We start from the raw sequence: 16,795 nt of genomic DNA, 5'->3' as shown, positions 1-16,795 counted from the left end.
GTTGCATCATAATGTGAGGCAGTGCGCAGTATCGTATTTTGTTTACGTCAATTGGTCGAAATAAGACGCTAGGATATTATTACATTTGAATTATGCATTATTCGTAATACATAAGAATGTGTTATTCAAACAAGATAATAGTATTTATTAATAACCCGCGTGTTGAACGTCTCAACAAACTGGATTTAATTTCCGGTCACATGTCCAAAACGCCGGAAGTGATACTTTAACTCATTTGTCATACAAATACCATTAAAAAATTATATTCTGCGTATGTCTTTCGTCGCGTTTCTGGTGCAGTTATTTTCAAATCAAGTTGACGATTTAAATTATCGTAAGTCGTGTTTATGTCACATGATGGACAAAGACAAGAGTAGCGATGCCGTAAGTACCCCTACCACCACAACAAGAGGCCTTGCTAGCTAGTGTCACTGATTTTTTCTTTCTTGCTGCACCATCCAGCCCGACCACACTAATTGGATGGAGATGCACCAGTTCATCGGCGACCTGCTGATGTCGTCTGGGAGCTCCGCGAAGGAGCAGCCCGACGTCATGAATGTGTGGAGCTTGTTAGGTGCGGACACACTGCAACAGGCTAGATCGATGCACGACAAGACCGAGGCGGCGCTGAGGAAAAGCACGACCAGAGATGGTAAGTGTTTTTGAATTCACCAGATTGATTCGTATCTCATCATATGCTCGTGAACGTCTCAATATATAAGATGTAATATTACGTTAAAAACCAACGACGTCGGAAACACTTGTCACGTGGCACCTGTTGATAGCCAATCAGGAAGCGAGTTGACTGAAGACAACTAAATAGCGGCGATAGGCAATATCGGCGCGTAGTTATAAGTGTAAATGGACTAAAGAAATGGAGGCAAACTCGTTAATATGCGTGCTTATGCAATAACAGTTTTTCAAGTTCACGAACGCGTAAAGTCTTCCCCGACTCTGACATATTTTCGTGAAAGATTTTTTTAAAAAGGGGTTGGCTTTCAAACATACATACAGAATACCCAGGCGTGCATAAAAAAATGAAGAAAACATCTACAAATGGGTGACTCCAAAGGTGCTGAATTGTGCGTGTGCTGGGGGGATTTATAAAGGGTCCAGAGTGTCTAGTTGCCCATCATGGTCTAGGCAGATGCTTCAGTCCCCCTACGAAATGGCTTATGTACTGATGCACGCTGTAAGTTGAGATGGACAATGTATCCAAACATGATCTGAGCCACCTCTCCTCACAAGGGTAGCGGGGGTGCTGGAGCCTATCCCAGCTGTCTTCGGGCAGTAGGTGGGGTACACCCTGGACTGGTTGCCAGCCAATCGCAGGGCACACACAGACGAATAACCATCCGCACTCACAAACAAGCCTAGGGACAATTCTGAGTGTCCAATCAACCTACCATGCATGTCTTTGGAATGTGGGAGGAAACCGGAGTACCCGCAAGAAACCCACGCAGGCACGGAGGAGAACATACAAACTCCACGCAGGAAGGCTGGAGCAGGAATTGAACCTGCACCTCTGAACTCTGAGGCTATCGTGCTAACCAGTCGAGCACCGTGCCGCCCAAATGGACAATGTATAAAATAAAGTCTTATTTTCATGTATTGTATTTTAGAAATTAAAAAAATACAAAAACATAATAACTTTGCCTGTCGTGTGTGCTAGATATGCGCCATGTCTGCACCTGCCCCGGCTGCCCTTTCTCCTCTCCCAGTCAAGCCTCGTCCTCACTTCAACACTCGGAGGCTCCAAAGCAGCGAAGCTCCTCCTCCACCAGCACCAGCGCTCCTCTCCCACTGAGCTCGCCTGCCAGCTGCCCTGAACCTGGCAGCTCATCTGAGAGCATGCCCACCCCGGAAACTCCTCCATCCCGACTGGCCTCCTTGAACCAGCTCTCCTCCATGTTCCCTTGCTCTGCCTTCTGCCACACACACCACCACTTCCACCACCACCACTGCCCTATAAGCACGTGCCTGCCGTACCCGCAACCTCCTTTCCCCTGCCTGGCATCTTTGCAGGCCCGCCTGCACCAACGTGGGCCTGACGAGCACGGCCGCCCGCCGACGGCCGTCTCGTTGCACCCATGCATGCACTGCACGGCGTCCTTCTCCAGACCCTCGCAGCTGCTGCAGCACCAGCGCACCGAGCACGCCCACAAGCCCTCCGGCTTCCTGTGCACGCACTGTGGCCGCACTTTCAATTCGCAAAGCAACCTGCGCATCCACCTCCACGTTCACACGGGCGCCCGGCCGTACGCTTGCTCTGAATGCGGCAAGGGATTCAGCCAGTCGGGTGCGCTCAAGATCCACAGGCGGATTCACACAGGCGAGAGGCCATACTCCTGCGGTTTCTGTGGGAGGGGCTTCCCCCACCTGGCGGGGGTCCGAGCCCACCAGAGGATCCACACGGGGGAGAAGCCTTACCGCTGCAACCAGTGCGGCAAGTGCTTCACCCAATCCGGAGCACTCAAGATTCACACACGCATCCACACCGGCGAGCGGCCGTTCGTCTGTAACATCTGCGGAAAAGCCTTCTCCAACCGTTCTGGAATCCGCTTCCACAACCAAACAGCCCACGGTCTGGCCCCAGAACAGGCAGGACCCACGGGGTCGACGCTTGGGCGTCCTCGTGCTTACCTGCCTCCTAATCAGAACGCGCCTCACAGCCCCGATGGGAACGCTCCGTCGCAGACCGGGAGTCAATCCGGATTTGCGCTGCGAGGTAAGAACGCCGGCAAGTGTCCGACGGAGGGAGAGAGCGTGAGACAGAATTACGCGTGCGAAGACTGTGGCCTTCGTTTTAAAGATGCGCCTTCACGGAACAGACACCAAACTGTGGCGCACTACTCTGCGGAGGAGGAGGCTCCCAAAGACCGAAGCACAAATGAGGGCGTCAGCCATGACAGTGGAGAGGAAGTGTTGCATTAGAATACAGAGGCGCCTACTTATTGTGATCCACTCACGTGTAGTAAAAGTGGCCCACATTCGTTGAGACACTTTTCAGCCTTTTATTGAATGCAGGCTGAACAATAAAGCATAAACGTGATAGTCAGCCACAACTCACACTCGCAGTCACGCCTCTTAAAGGGACATGCATGCATTTCCTGTACATTTTATGCTCGCAATTATCATTTTTTTGTATTCAAGTATGTTTACATTGTGTTAAAAACACGTTTTTTAATCATGTTAAATGGGTTTGTTTATAAATACTTTTTAAGAGCTCTTTATCGCAACTTTTCACCTACTGCTGGTCGGTTTGGGATGTATCCAACATGAGAACTGGGGTTTCACTGGACAGCTATTGTCCAGTTTACATTAAGAAGGGATTCGATGGGCGGCTAAGCTTGTTCCACCGGTTAAATTGAAGAACATTTTCTTGTATTGTATTGTACAGATTTTCTCAACACAGTTACAAAAAAAAAGATTCAGCAAGAAACATGAAGTAGACCCTTATTTGACTGCTGGGGCCACATAAAATGATATTTGGGGCGACAACAGGACTTAACCATGACACAACTGCAGTGTAAGCAATATGATTAATTAAATAACAAAATCACACAAATGTATTTGTGTGGACCAGCAGATGCTAGCCTACCATACAGTTTATAAAATATTTTTGGACTCTCATAGCCTAGCATCAATGAGTGATCGCCAACCTCTGTAAATGGAACATCAGGCCACGGTCCGACATAATCAGGAGTGCCGCCGAATATGACCCAATTTTGCTTAAATAGTCCTAAAATTATTTGTTTGACAAATAATGTATTATCTTACTATACCAGTGATGGTAGAGAAATGAATGCAACTTTTGTGCCTTAGATTTATTTTCTGTCAAAGATGTGCCTTTGCTTATTATAAAGGAACACGTTAAAACCGTGAATACCAATAAAACAACCACAAATAACCCAGCATGTGTTCTTATGGCACAACCTAATCTATTTACAACATGACCTGTAGGTGTCAGTATTGCATCACAAACACTTTTTGTGTTCCCTCGCGATCACGCGTTCTCTTTTGTTGACTTTGGTTGTAGAACGGTATTGCGTCATACTCAGTGGTTTAAAACCTGATTTACCGAAAGGTTTGCCAGTGATGGATTTATTGAGTTGTGTTCCCATGTGAAATAGGTTTGTCGTGCCTTACAAGTGAAATGTTTCACTCTTTTATTATTCTCCAGATGACACGACAATGACCTTCAATTAAGAGACTTTTTGTGCAACCTAATAATTGCATTATGAAAAAGCAAAACAGCTGTAAGGAAAAAAAAACAACACAATTTATTTATGTTAAATTCAAGACCATTGTTGCGCCCAAAAGTTGACTGAATTCATATACAAATACAGTATTTGTGTGGGACAGACATTTTTTGTGCACTTGTTTAAAAAAAAAAAAAACGTGTAAATCTTGCTTCTTTTTCCTCAGCACAGATACAATGTAGAATCTCAACATGTCCATTGTGCCTTTGTGTCATAAAATATTCTTTAAGCATGTTAAAGACGTTGCACTCAGTATTGTAAAAGCAAATGTGCAGTGCACCTGTTAATGTTTTGAGGTCACTAGCGCTACCTGCAAATGCATTCTCATATGTAATTTATTGATTTGATGTAAAAGTTTTCTGAAAGTGCAGCTTGTGACCAAAACAATATTTCATCAATAATTAATAAAAAAAAGAATCTTATGAGATATTGGAGTCATAGTCTCTTTGTGCAACACTGTGTATTTACACTTTGTTCTCCTTTCAGACACACAGTAGTCCGCGATGGCTCCCACATCGCTGTGTAATCAACTTTTTTTTCTTGCGGCACTGGAGATTCCGCTGACAAAGCTGACAAGCTTTTGCCCACTTGGGACAACACAGTCTATCCCGATTCTTGCGAGTTGGCCTCACAAAGGTTCCTCGTACCGCTGCAATAAAGAGTAACATGACTTCGGCTCGGCGTAGACGATGCTCGCAGGTCGTGGTGCGTTGGCGTGGAGGGAGGGGGTGCAGTAGCCATTGTCCAGCATCCTGTGGGAGGGGCAGTCGTAGCTCCCCTGGGGGCTGCTAGATCCTGACGTCGGGTGTCCGTGTGCGCTGCCTAGAGTGCCCCCTGCTGCAGGTGCGCACTCTTGCTCGCCGAACGGGGTGGCGTATTCGGGCTCTGGCGGAAGTGGCTCTGCGTACTCCGGCAGGTTACCAGGGGAGTCATAGTGGCTGAAAGTGAAGGGGATGGTGTAGCCCTCGTCTGAAGAAGGCCGAAATGTAGAGCCCACCTTCTGTCCAGAAGCGGGTTGAGCATAGTCTACAAAAACAAAGCATTTTATTTAATATATTGTGAAAATATATTAGCGTTGTATTCCAAGTCACACTTTTTTTTCCATAAATTGGCCAATCTTGCGACGAAAGGCCTCTACACTCCAATCCGACATGTGCCGTTGTGGCCAACTGTCGCCTACAAGTCGGCATGCGGACCGGAAAATGATTGAAGAACACACCACAAAAACGGACAAAAACGGCAACTACTCCGAACCTTCTGCTCATGCGTGGGAAGTGGTACCCATCCGTGCCATTAGCGGCGATAGTCACTGCGTATGCCACAATGATGTCCAATAATGGTGGCCGTTTTTGAGAAGTTTTTTTTTTTGGTTGACAGAATTTATTCTGTCCAGCCAACCGTTATGTCCATAAAGGAGATGTGAAAATTATTAAACCTGATTTAGTTCTTCATGAATATCTTCACATTATACAGTTTTCCAGCTTTCGTCACCTCCCATTTTTGTCCAATGCAGCTGACAGACAATCAGTGATCATTTATCCCGGCAGCCCGACCCAATTCTGCTTCCCAAACACCCCAACAACCGCTCCGACTTTACGACGTTGAGGGCTACACTAAACAGACGGTGTGTACCGACTTTCCGACGGCCGATGCCGGGTTGGAATGTGAGGCCTTTATACCCTGAAGCAACTTCACAGACAGCCACAAGAGGGCACCCTAGATTCAAGCACCAATATATCCGACTCCTTGCAAAGACAGCTGAGAATGATTGGATACAAATGCCTCTTAAGCCATACATTTGACATTCTGCGGACTACAAAGCTATAAGTATTGAAATTTACATCTGAAAACCGCAATCTAGAAGCAGAGAGGACATTTGGAGTGAATGAGAAACTTGTTAGGCACCGACACTCGTTAGGCTACTTTCACTGCTATGAAGAAACGAGGAACGGCTTCGCCAGTGGCTGCCTAAACAACGTGATGCGGGTGAGTGTTGTCAACCGAGAAGTTTGTGACGGTACGTCTCTACGCTCAGGTCGTCGCAGAGTGATGACTATAAAGTGACTTTGCGGGAGGACCTGCGGGGTGCTTTCGCTTCATGCAACGCAACTGCCTCTCTATCAGACGCCGGCGTCCCAAAAACATAAACAAAAAAAACACTGGACTCCTTTTCTGTTTATGTTTACCTTTCGCACAGCTAAATAACCTTCATTGTGTTGGCATATTTTACACCTACCCAGCCTAATCTATATTATTTTATTAATGTTCTAACGTGCCAAGATGAAATGTCTGAACTAGTATTTTATTAAATAAATTACCCGCAAATAACGCGACCTATACTTCACTGGGACTTATGTATGTTTTTTTCCTACGTCATTATTCATTTTTGGCCTGGTTCAATTTATAATGTATCAGGATTAATAAACTATCAAAAGAAGAAGCTCAAAGTCTAAAGCAAAGCATACCACATAATGTGCTTATCATAAAGAGTCGCCAGGTCCATGAACAATTTATGCTAAATGAAAGCTTCCCTCAGCTGCGTCTTTCTTAAAAACTTAGCCTTCACTACCTCAACTTGTAAACGCTGTTGTTAAATAAATACAATACAATAAAATCTCTGTTTTCAGAAACAGACTTTAAAGCATTAACTGCTGTGCTCATTTGGCTGCTAAACAAAACAGCAGCACCTACAGTGGCAGTAAACAGTGTCCTAGATCAGTGATTCTTAACCATGGAGTCAGGTCGCGAGCATCAGATAGTAGCCCATGAGCAGGGACACCACCAGAATTTTTTTCTCTCTTACCCGGGTCTAAAGGGGGCTTTGACCGATACATGGGTTTTGGGGGCCGAGAAAAGCACTGTAGAAATATATTTAAGAATATCAAATATGAAACACCACCTGCCACTGTGGTACTGTGCCATCAGACAATCAGGGAGAACCTTGAAACTTTACTGACTGACCATCAGGCTATCAATCGACTGTGAGACATGTGGCAACCTCTGGACTGAATAAAAATAAGCTATTTTTTCTCTTTGCAAGTCGACAAGTGCACCGTTGTCACAAATGCAAAATACTGTTCTGCCTTTGTTTTTTGTTGCAAGTAGATAATGTCCAGCTACTCTATCACAGTGAGGTGCGATGGCTCTCTCTTTTTAATTTTGCACGATCTCTGTCTGGATTTCAAGGGTGACATTTGATTTTAAAACAGATATGATATTACTTGTACCCACCTCTGGAATAGTTTTAGAATAATGTTTGTTTCAGCAGGGTCACTGGATGTCCTCAACAAGTGCCCCCTCTTTAGCTAGAGACCTGGCACTAAGCCATTCACTACTGCTCATACAGCACTATTTCATAGGCATAGGAAAAATTTCAAAGTTGGAGAAAAAATATTCATGAGATTGCCCTGGAATAAAAGCTAGTTGTGTTTTACTGTTACCATCTGCTGTGCTGTGCACTACCACCACCTAGAGGACCGGGGTGGAACAGTATCACATAATTCCTAATTTGTCACACTGGCATGTCCCGGTCATCAACTATAGTTTATCTCACTGTTTATGTGTAGAAAACAAGCCAAACATTGGCCTACAATCAACATGAGCAGCCAGGCCACCATGAAAATGACACAGCTCCCTCAACCCCCTCACTTTTCAGTCTTGTAAGAGCCCACTTTTCTGCCTAGCTTGTGTAGTGGGGGGGGGGGACAAGATGCCCCCATAGGAGCTACAACAGCCTCAATCTCAGGGACTTTTAAAATTAGACAGGCTGTGCCGGACGCTGCTTTGTTTTAGTGTCGCCCCTCCGTCCTGTTTATCAGTCTCAATGAAGGGGCCCCTCTCGCGGGGGATGTGGGGTTTAGTTGCCGGGATGAGTGGTGGGATGCGGGGGGGGGGGGGCGCTGAGCGTCCTTTATCGAGCGCCAATTAAAGAGGCCTTTTCAGAGTGGCTCCGTTAGCCAAAGAAAGGAATGTTTACACTGTGACTGGGTGACAGGCCAAAGAATGGACAGCCCGCAGAGAAAGCTGAAAAACCCGCCGTGACAGCTTACAGCGGGAGAAATGAAGGATGGCGGGCATGCCCGTTGGAATCCCAATGGCCGACCAAAAAGGGCTGAATATAGCTGCATGGAAAAACTCATCACTGATATCATTCTGACCATTGAGTGGTGGGCTCGGTAGGTCGTCGTGGATATTTCGCTCGAGAGGGTATGAGATGAGCTCTGATGGAGGACTCGGGAGAGTCTTCACCTGGAAACTTTGGCAACCTGCTGAACACATAGTCACGGTCACGCTTTAACCCCGATAGACAACATTGGCATCAAGTTGAGGGGAGAATCAGACTTACTTGTTGGCACGGAGTACTTCATTTGGTTAGCCTTTTTCCTGCATGGACCAGAATACAAAACATTACAATGTTTTTCATTTACATCTATGTCTCGATAGTGTATTTTCATTATTTATACATTTTCTGAATCGTAGATTAATACTTAAGTCATGGACATGATAAAGAAATATTGATGGAATTATGTTTCACAAAAAAAGGTTAACCAAAAACAAATGTTTTCACAATGTAGATTTGTTAAAGTAGGCACCTTTTGTCCAAGTAAGAGCTTTGTATATTTTACTTTCTCTCAGATTTATGACGTGGGTGATGCTTTATGACCCACAATGACTTTCCACTCACAGCTGTGCAGTATCGAGAATTAATAGCTAGAATTTCTTGACTTGTTAAAATGATTGAGACCATTTGAATTTGAAGTTGTTTCCAAACCTTTGACTGCTTAATGTGTAATGTGCTTTAAAACTCTTTCGCTGCCATTGATATCTATAGATGTCAAATATCCATGTCATCCGGGAGGGCTGGCCACAAAAATTAAATTATTTAAATTACCCGCAAATCTGGTATATTAAAAAAACAAAAAAAAACAAACCTTCTCTTCCACCAGACTCCAGCCAGCAAACACCCAAAACACATGATTAGTCCCAGGACCACTCCCACTGCGATGATGGCTGGTTGACTGGATCCTGCACAGCCAGAAGTCATTTGTATTCATGCTATAATGCTTCAGCAAGATTCCAAAAGTGTCACAAGTAATATATGCACTCACTCCGCTTGGATTCCACTAAAACGGGACCTTCAGTGGGAGTGGCAGACATTTTTGGAGTCGTTGCGCTAGCTTTGCTGGACGGAGATCCTGTTAGGCCGAAAAACAAAGCAGGGCTGATCATGCCAGCAGATGAATAACATCATGGAAAGGTAAAAAAATCAAATAAAGACAGAGACTATTCATACCGTCAGTAGAGCGAGACCTTGGCGTGACCTTGAGGGGGCAGCCCAAGATTTGAAGTTGAACCGAAGCTCGGCCACGGCAGCACTGAGGCTGAACACGGACAAAGCGAGCCATGGCGGGAGGAATCAGGCTGTTGAGCACCTTCGGGTGACCTTCGGCAAAGGCCTCAAAAACCTTGTGAGAGAGAAAGAGATTCTTTATTAGTCCTGTGAGAAATATGAAATAAAAGCCATCATAAGAACTGCTCATTTCTCCCCAAACGAATCAGCAAATATATTAAACCCAACCTTTTCTTCTTTGCTGACAGCATCTCTGTAAACTTTCCAGTTCTTCCTGTCTCTGCTAAAATGCAGCATGTAGGATTCAATGTGGTTGTCGCTCAATGAGGTTGTGATTACTCCTGAAAAGAGAAGTGGACCAATGTTGTTTCACTTCACATTTTGTCAGTTTCACGCTCAAAATCTTGGCTGAATTGCTACTTTGAATGAGAATGCGGAAATCACCCGTGTTCTGAATTTGTGAGTTGCCCATCAAATAGAAAACCTCATTAAGGAACGCTTCCTTTTAAGCATAATGCAGTTCTGCAATTTCTGTTTCCGTGCAGCGCATGGCGTGCAATCATTTAGTTTGTATGGCGGCTTAAGAACATTGTCAGGCAGTGCAAGAAGACGCTCAGTTTGACTCTTGGCTTCGGATTTTTTTTTTGTCCGCGTATTTAATGTCAAGAGGGTTGATTTTACTCCCAAACTCAACCCTACCTGTGATCGAGCTTTTGTCAGTGAGCCCAAGCTCCACCCAGGGCGATGGATCGTTCCACCCGGCGGTCCAGACGAGCCCCTCGTGTCCGGGAAGCACGTGCCTGTTGGACCAGGACCATTTGTGCTCTTGACTGTCTTCGTCCCCAAAAGATGAGGCGTTTAAACCATACACCGCCAGGTTGTTGTTGCATTCTGTTGAGCAATCAGACAAAAGGATTGGACTGCTGGAAGTACTTGAAGTTCATCACGATATTTGTCAACAGCCACTTGGACAGCCAGGGAATAATATTTATAAACACTTCAGAATGAAAATGCGTGACTTGAGGCCAATAAGTTGTACCTTGAGCGAACTCCAGCCTCTTTTCAGATAATGACCCCCTGTCCAAAGAGAAAAGTTAAGTCAAAAAAAGCATTTGAAGTAGGCAGTGATGACCATTGTTGCTTTTTTTTTTCCAATTTAGAGCGGGTTAACACGTGCCGCTTACGGACATTTTAGAAAGGATCCCGTTGGAAAAGGTGGACTCGTAGAGCGTCAGGCTCCTCCCACGGCTCACGCTCACGCGACCTCCGAGACTGTCGGACGTTGCTCCGGCGTGCACGGCAGACTTGCACAGCACCGACGTCTGTGGCAGCGTAAAGAGTTTCTCATTTGTAGGGATGCCTTTTAATTTATGAGGATGGAGCTAAGGCACAATGCTTGGTGGAGATTGGTCAACTGAATCAACGTTCTTCTGTGTTTCAAAGACTTGCATGGGAAGAAAACGGTTCATAGCAGAGGTCCGTCCTTTCGTTACTGTTGTAACTCAAATTTGTATACAAGTCGGAGCTGTCACTAACCTAACCCCTGTATTGTCATCAGACCTTCATCTGGACTTTTATTAACGTAACATTTAAATGCTATGTACTCACATCTCGGTAGCCCTGATCAGGACCTCCCCAAATGTCTCCCGTCACATTTTTGCACCCGGCAGGACAGTAAACGCTGAAAAGCAGAAGACAATTAACTTCTTCACTGGTTCTTCCTTAACAATGACGAGAAACATTAGAGCAGTTACCAACCTCAAATGCGGCAAGCTAAAATGAGACCCTCGTCGTAAACAAGAGATGATATCTGCAACATCAAAATAATGTCATTTGATTTTAGAGTGGGATTTAAAGGCAGATGTGAGTATGTATTAAAGGGCTTACATAATACCCCCCCCCCCCCACCCTTTACATCAGATATGAGATAGCCCAGTGTGTTGCGAGTGTTGCTATATTAGGGATGAGCGGTCATCGGTGTTGAGATGAGCAAGGCCGCCTTTGTTGCGCTGACTGACGAGCACGGCGACTGGCTCTCGTGTGATCTCAGCTAACAGACGGCGGTTTGTGCGTCCAGACATGGCGAGATTTCACAAACAAGCTACGGAAAGACAGGAAACTGTGATGCACGCAGCGCAGTCCCGATGACCTCATCCAGGGAGACTAAGTATAGACTCCTGTTCAGTCCAGTCACATGATGTAGGGGATAAAAAAAACCAGAGCAATATCTGTTTGTCTAACAAAACGAGGCGTCGTTTATACAATATACGTCATGTAGCTGTTGTCACATGGACATTGGTAGTCCTGGTGTGGTAAGAGGAGAAGCATCAATCCTCACTGAACAACACATTGGAGGCAGAGGCCTCTTGCATTCCCAGCAAACGACCAGTGATAACGAACCAGTGATAACGACTGAGACCGAATGCCAATTAGTTGTGACAAACACACACATGTACACGCATGTGAAAATCTGCAGACAGCTGATGCCCAATAAAATATAATTGGGACACTCAAATGAATATTAAAAAAAATAAACACACATAAACATTCACGATGCTTACTTGCAATTTGTGGGCAATGGGGGGGGAAATCCCAGGGGGAAAAAAAAAAAATAAATAAAAAAAATAAATAAATAAATAAATATATATATATATATATATATATATATATTTTTTTTTCTTCTTTTTTTAATTTTGAAGTACTGGTCCCCTAAGCACAGGTGTTCTACATACCAGGATAAAGGTCTGTGGCGTAGGACAGAAGAAACCCCCGTCCAGACCGATGTGAGCCAGACTTGAAGGTTATTGTCACTTCATTGCTGGCAAGTGTGATATTCTTTTGTGATGCATTAAGTCTGCCACAGACCGGACCTGTTGAACATGCAGGACCATATTTAAAATTTTTATTCAAGAGAAGAGAGAGGGAGAGGCAGAGGGAGAGAGAGACTATCGCTTGCTCAAAAATCTGAAAAAGCCAAAGAAAATACAAAACGCAGTGAGCTGAATTCCAGAAAGATTGTTTTGAACACACAATTTGGTTCTTTTGATTGATTTCCAAATTATACAACTTTTCCGTATTTGTAAGTAAAAGTCAAAACACAATGTTGCTTTTTCTTATGACGGTCTTTTTGTGAGAGTACAGAACTGTATGAGGCAAATGTGAATTCATTTGCTGCACAACATTAAGTAAGATTAATATTATAGTGTTGAAGACTGTCACAGCTTGTAGGAACAGTGGCCAGGCAGAGCGAAAAGAACATTACAGTCATGACTCAGGTACTACGGTATCCAGTAACAAACACAAGCGGCAATGCAACGCATCTATCATCAATTTCTCAATCGTCCTTTTGGTGCCGTGCCAATCTTCTCCGCCCTCAAGACATAACTTTGTGTCTCTGAGTTAGCTTATGTCAATGTGTCAAACAATTGGCATGCCTTGGGTGTATTGGCAAGGAGAATGTCTGCAATAGCATGGGAAATAAAAAATTGGCAGCGTAAGAGAAAAATAGGATGAAAATGTCAAAATACGTGGCCAGTGAAACTTCTCACCTAGCCTGGGATGTCCATTTTTATCTGCGATGACAAGAGATCCATTCCTGCAACCGGGACTACTTTCAATGTCAAAATCCCCAAAGAGAAGTCGCAGTGTACGCCCTTCTGGGACACGAAGCTTCCACTTGCACCAGGTGTTACTTGGATATGTGCCCGGGTAGTTCTGTGAGGCTAAGGTGCCAGACTCTGTGCCCAGTAGCGTATATCCACAACCATCACCTGAAACGAGACGGAAAAAGACGTTTCATCGAGTCGTAAACTAGAAAGAAAATGTCCTGTCCTGTGTTTCACTAAACAAGTGGATGCAAACAGTTAGAGTGAAGTTGCTCTGCATATATGTACAGTCCACTCTTATAAATGTCGATGAACTATACTTTGTGTTTGTTCCTCATCGAAAGCAGCCGTGAGTAACAGAAAATATTCTCACTACTGCATTGCCACCACTGCCTGTCTGCAACCGAAGACTAATAAACGCCTCCTCAGAATACACACAGTAAACCACAACTTGTTTGGAACTTTCCATCTGTAAGGGAAGCAGCCATACGGACTTTATAAACAGTGTATATAAAGTATACACACCCCTGTTCAAAATGCTACAATATTACTCTATACAATAAAAAAAAATCGAAACCAAGATAATCCATTAAAAAACTTTTCCCACCATTAAAATGACCTAGGACCTGTACAACTGAATTTTAACAGAATTAATTTGTATGCATAAGTGTGCACACCCTGTTATAATTGGTATGCTAAATGGGAGGCAGTTCCGTGCTTAAGAAGTGCATTCCACATGTTTACATATTAGTTCATGAAAAGTTGAATTGATAAAAGTCACAGATTATTGTTGCACTGTACTTATTGTAATACAGATTCATTTATTGCTTGTTAAAAATCTACATGAGAAGAGGACCTTGACAAAAAATGCATACTAAATTGCAATCGCAATATTGAGGAAAAAAAATATCAATTTTTCAAAATTGTTCAGCCCTAGTTTATAAACTATTACTTAATTTGTTCCATTTTTTTTTTTTTTTTTTTTTTTTTGCCAATGCTGATTCATAACATCCTCTAACTTCTGAACTAACATCTGCTCCTGCGGCAAACACACAAACCAGACTGAAACACTAATATTTAGATTATCTAACTCATCAGTGGGCCAGGGGAAAGAAATGAGCAATTCCCTCAGTGATCACACAGAGAGGTTTTGCGGGGGCGGCAGCAATATGTTAAGTAGTCAAGTGGTCCAGGAATGGTCAAAAGATTAAAAATGCACTAGTCACCGTCTGAACTTCATACTTAGTGCTCGTCTTCCATATAAGGGTGCAAAGTCCAAACTGCGGTATAACCTTGTGTGCTCGCCCTGCGTCCTATTACCAGCCCCCAAACTTCTACACGGCTCTTCCTCTGTTTTGGCCCCTCTTCAAGCGCCGTAAGGATTTCCTGCAAATGCCACAAGGACATACAGTAACCACGGGCAACTGAGCAAGGATTTGTCACTTTCCGGTGAAAGGGTGCTTTCGGGAAATCATCTTTCCCCTTCCCCTCGCCCCTTCAAAAACATGAGCTCATTCTATCCTGATTTGACCTGTTCGGGAAAATTAGAAGAACAGTTGCAGGGAAGTAGATTCATTTGAGAACAAGACCCAGCTCCATATTTTCTCTCATGCTTTGCTGGCAGGCCCTCACAGGTCTACACAAGCAGAAGGGATGCTCCCCTGTAGGACCGGCAACTACACGGCATTAACCCTGTCTAGTGTGTCAATGCACGCCCCTTTTCTTTTTTTTACATGAATATCCCGCAAAAATCCCTGCATTGCAGAATACTTAGCAATACTTTATGAGTTTAGGTTAATGTACAACAGGGACATAAAAAAAGGTTGAAAAAATGTTTTACACAGAGATTGCGCAAATATTGGTACATAAAAAAAAAAAAACCTCATAGTAACAAATGACCAAACTTCCATATTTGTCTTTTGCAGGCCACCTAACCTTCATTACAGTTCTGTAACTATTTCTCTAAGTAAAATTGAGGGAGCCTCTTCTATGCAGAGCTACTGACCCAACACATATTCATTATTCACTTTTACACCACAGACCCAGGAGAAGACACTATGTGCGTTTTCACACAGCAATATATCATCCGGCAATCGGATGTGTGCCGATTTAGTTTTAGGACAGTGACAGTTGCATTCCACGCGACTTGGTGGTAGAGAGCGAGTGTCGAGTGTTAAACTTTAAACACGCTTTTGTCCCACGTTGCCTTCTCCCAATTTGATGTTAGTGTCGTTTCTGTAAATTGGCCACACAAATTAAATAAAAATGTTTTTTTTTGTTTTTGTTTAATTTATAAAACAGGTTAATAAGGGGGTATTCAGTTTACATGTGACATTTTTTTACAGCAGTGATTTGAAAGTTTTAAACATTGCATGGTGTAAGTATGTGTCCCCGTGCAGTACACTCAGGCACGCTCACTTATCACTGTACGAACTTGTTCATTTGACTTTTATATTTGTGGTCTAGATGTATTTTTCAAACAATATTTTCTGTAATAATGAGTTAACTACGGCGATTTACTAACAAATTCAAACTCCGTCTGAAACCAAAGTGGACCTGTAAATACACCGTTACAAAAACATCAGAGGAGAAATAACAATTTTTTCCCCACTGTGCGTGGGCCCCACCAACGCTCTCTGTTTACCGGCAATTGCAAAGGGACTGAAGTTAATTATCACCCGACGCGAGGAAACCAAAGCCACAGAGAGACAGCCAAAAATAACACATTGATTCCACTCTTGAGTCTCGAGTATAATGAAGGAGTAATACTTATTGATGTGGCATACGGATCCCACCTCAATGTTGGGAAGACCTGTGGGAAAGGTAAATTCATTGCTGCAGGTAAACATGAAGGGAAAAGTATGTAAAGAATGTGTCACACGTGATCACCCCCCCAAAATATCCCACTTACAGACATATACGGCTAAAATATGATAAAACAGCATGCACAGGTGCAATATACTCAATTGATAAAAATGCATGTTTCGACATGATATTGGGATGACGTTGCAGAACATAAGATACATAAATGAGTACATGTAAATATTGTTTTGCAGTATGGTTGTGATTTCGAGAAGAAACATAAAACAATGTGAATTCCAATGACAATTCGTTTAAACATTACAAGCAGTTGCGGGATCGCAACCTTCCAGAAAAAAAGCTTCAACTCGTATTCGTAACTTACCCTCTTGGCCGTGGACGCGTATGGAAAAAGTGCTAAATGCAAGGCAGTATCCAATTAAAAGTGATTTCAGCGCATCTCCGAGGTTTTCGCACTTTATTCTCATGGTTTCCAAAGCTCAGTGCAGGAAAGTAAAGTGCAAGCCGCGGAGGCTCTTGTGTGTTTTCGTGTTCTGCTCTCGCAACTGAGGAAAAGTTGTAGTAAAAAGTACTGGGTGGTTACTATTGACCACGAGGCGCTTACCCGACTTGCGATTGGTCCATTGGTGCTGTCAATCAACACACCGCCCGAATTCCATTCCTAAGGGGCGGGCTAGGATCCTTACTGATCTGAGGTCAGTATGCACGCGCTTGTTAATGGTTTACCTTTGTTTACAGGGAAGGTAACGCTGAACTCG

General features: G+C 43.8%; 2 protein-coding genes across 3 annotated transcripts; one reads left to right on the top strand and one right to left on the bottom strand.

Moving 5' to 3' along the window:
• Positions 1 to 192: 192 nt before the first annotated feature.
• Positions 193 to 3,782, top strand: LOC148329144 (uncharacterized). The gene is made up of 3 exons (XM_088306831.1): positions 193 to 384; positions 463 to 652; positions 1,673 to 3,782. Exons 1-3 carry the CDS (start codon positions 274 to 276, stop codon positions 2,932 to 2,934), a joined length of 1,563 nt encoding a protein of 520 aa, XP_088162957.1. The 5' UTR covers positions 193 to 273; the 3' UTR covers positions 2,935 to 3,782.
• A 478-nt stretch (positions 3,783 to 4,260) lies between these two features.
• On the bottom strand, positions 4,261 to 16,573 carry LOC148329143 (discoidin, CUB and LCCL domain-containing protein 1). Of its 2 annotated transcripts, none has more exons than XM_088306828.1 (15): positions 16,402 to 16,573; positions 13,161 to 13,382; positions 12,345 to 12,482; positions 11,371 to 11,422; positions 11,221 to 11,293; positions 10,801 to 10,934; positions 10,652 to 10,689; positions 10,312 to 10,503; positions 9,841 to 9,953; positions 9,556 to 9,727; positions 9,371 to 9,457; positions 9,194 to 9,287; positions 8,608 to 8,645; positions 8,420 to 8,530; positions 4,261 to 5,288 (listed from the first exon to the last, which is right to left on the bottom strand). In XM_088306828.1, the coding sequence occupies exons 1-15, from the start codon at positions 16,502 to 16,504 to the stop codon at positions 4,891 to 4,893; spliced, it is 1,965 nt and encodes a 654-aa protein (XP_088162954.1). In that variant the 5' UTR covers positions 16,505 to 16,573; the 3' UTR covers positions 4,261 to 4,890. The 2 variants fall into 2 exon arrangements, with proteins under 2 accessions (XP_088162954.1, XP_088162955.1); XM_088306829.1 differs by having other exon boundaries at positions 8,420 to 8,527.
• Positions 16,574 to 16,795: the final 222 nt, after the last annotated feature.

Source organism: Idiotropiscis lumnitzeri, chromosome 10 (genome assembly GCF_059441095.1).
Source record: "Idiotropiscis lumnitzeri isolate Australia: NSW breed Sydney's pygmy pipehorse chromosome 10, RoL_Ilum_1.0, whole genome shotgun sequence".
Lineage (NCBI taxonomy): Eukaryota > Metazoa > Chordata > Actinopteri > Syngnathiformes > Syngnathidae > Idiotropiscis > Idiotropiscis lumnitzeri.
The sequence above is the reverse complement of the archived record's forward strand: the minus strand, read 5'-3'. Positions and strand labels throughout refer to the sequence as shown.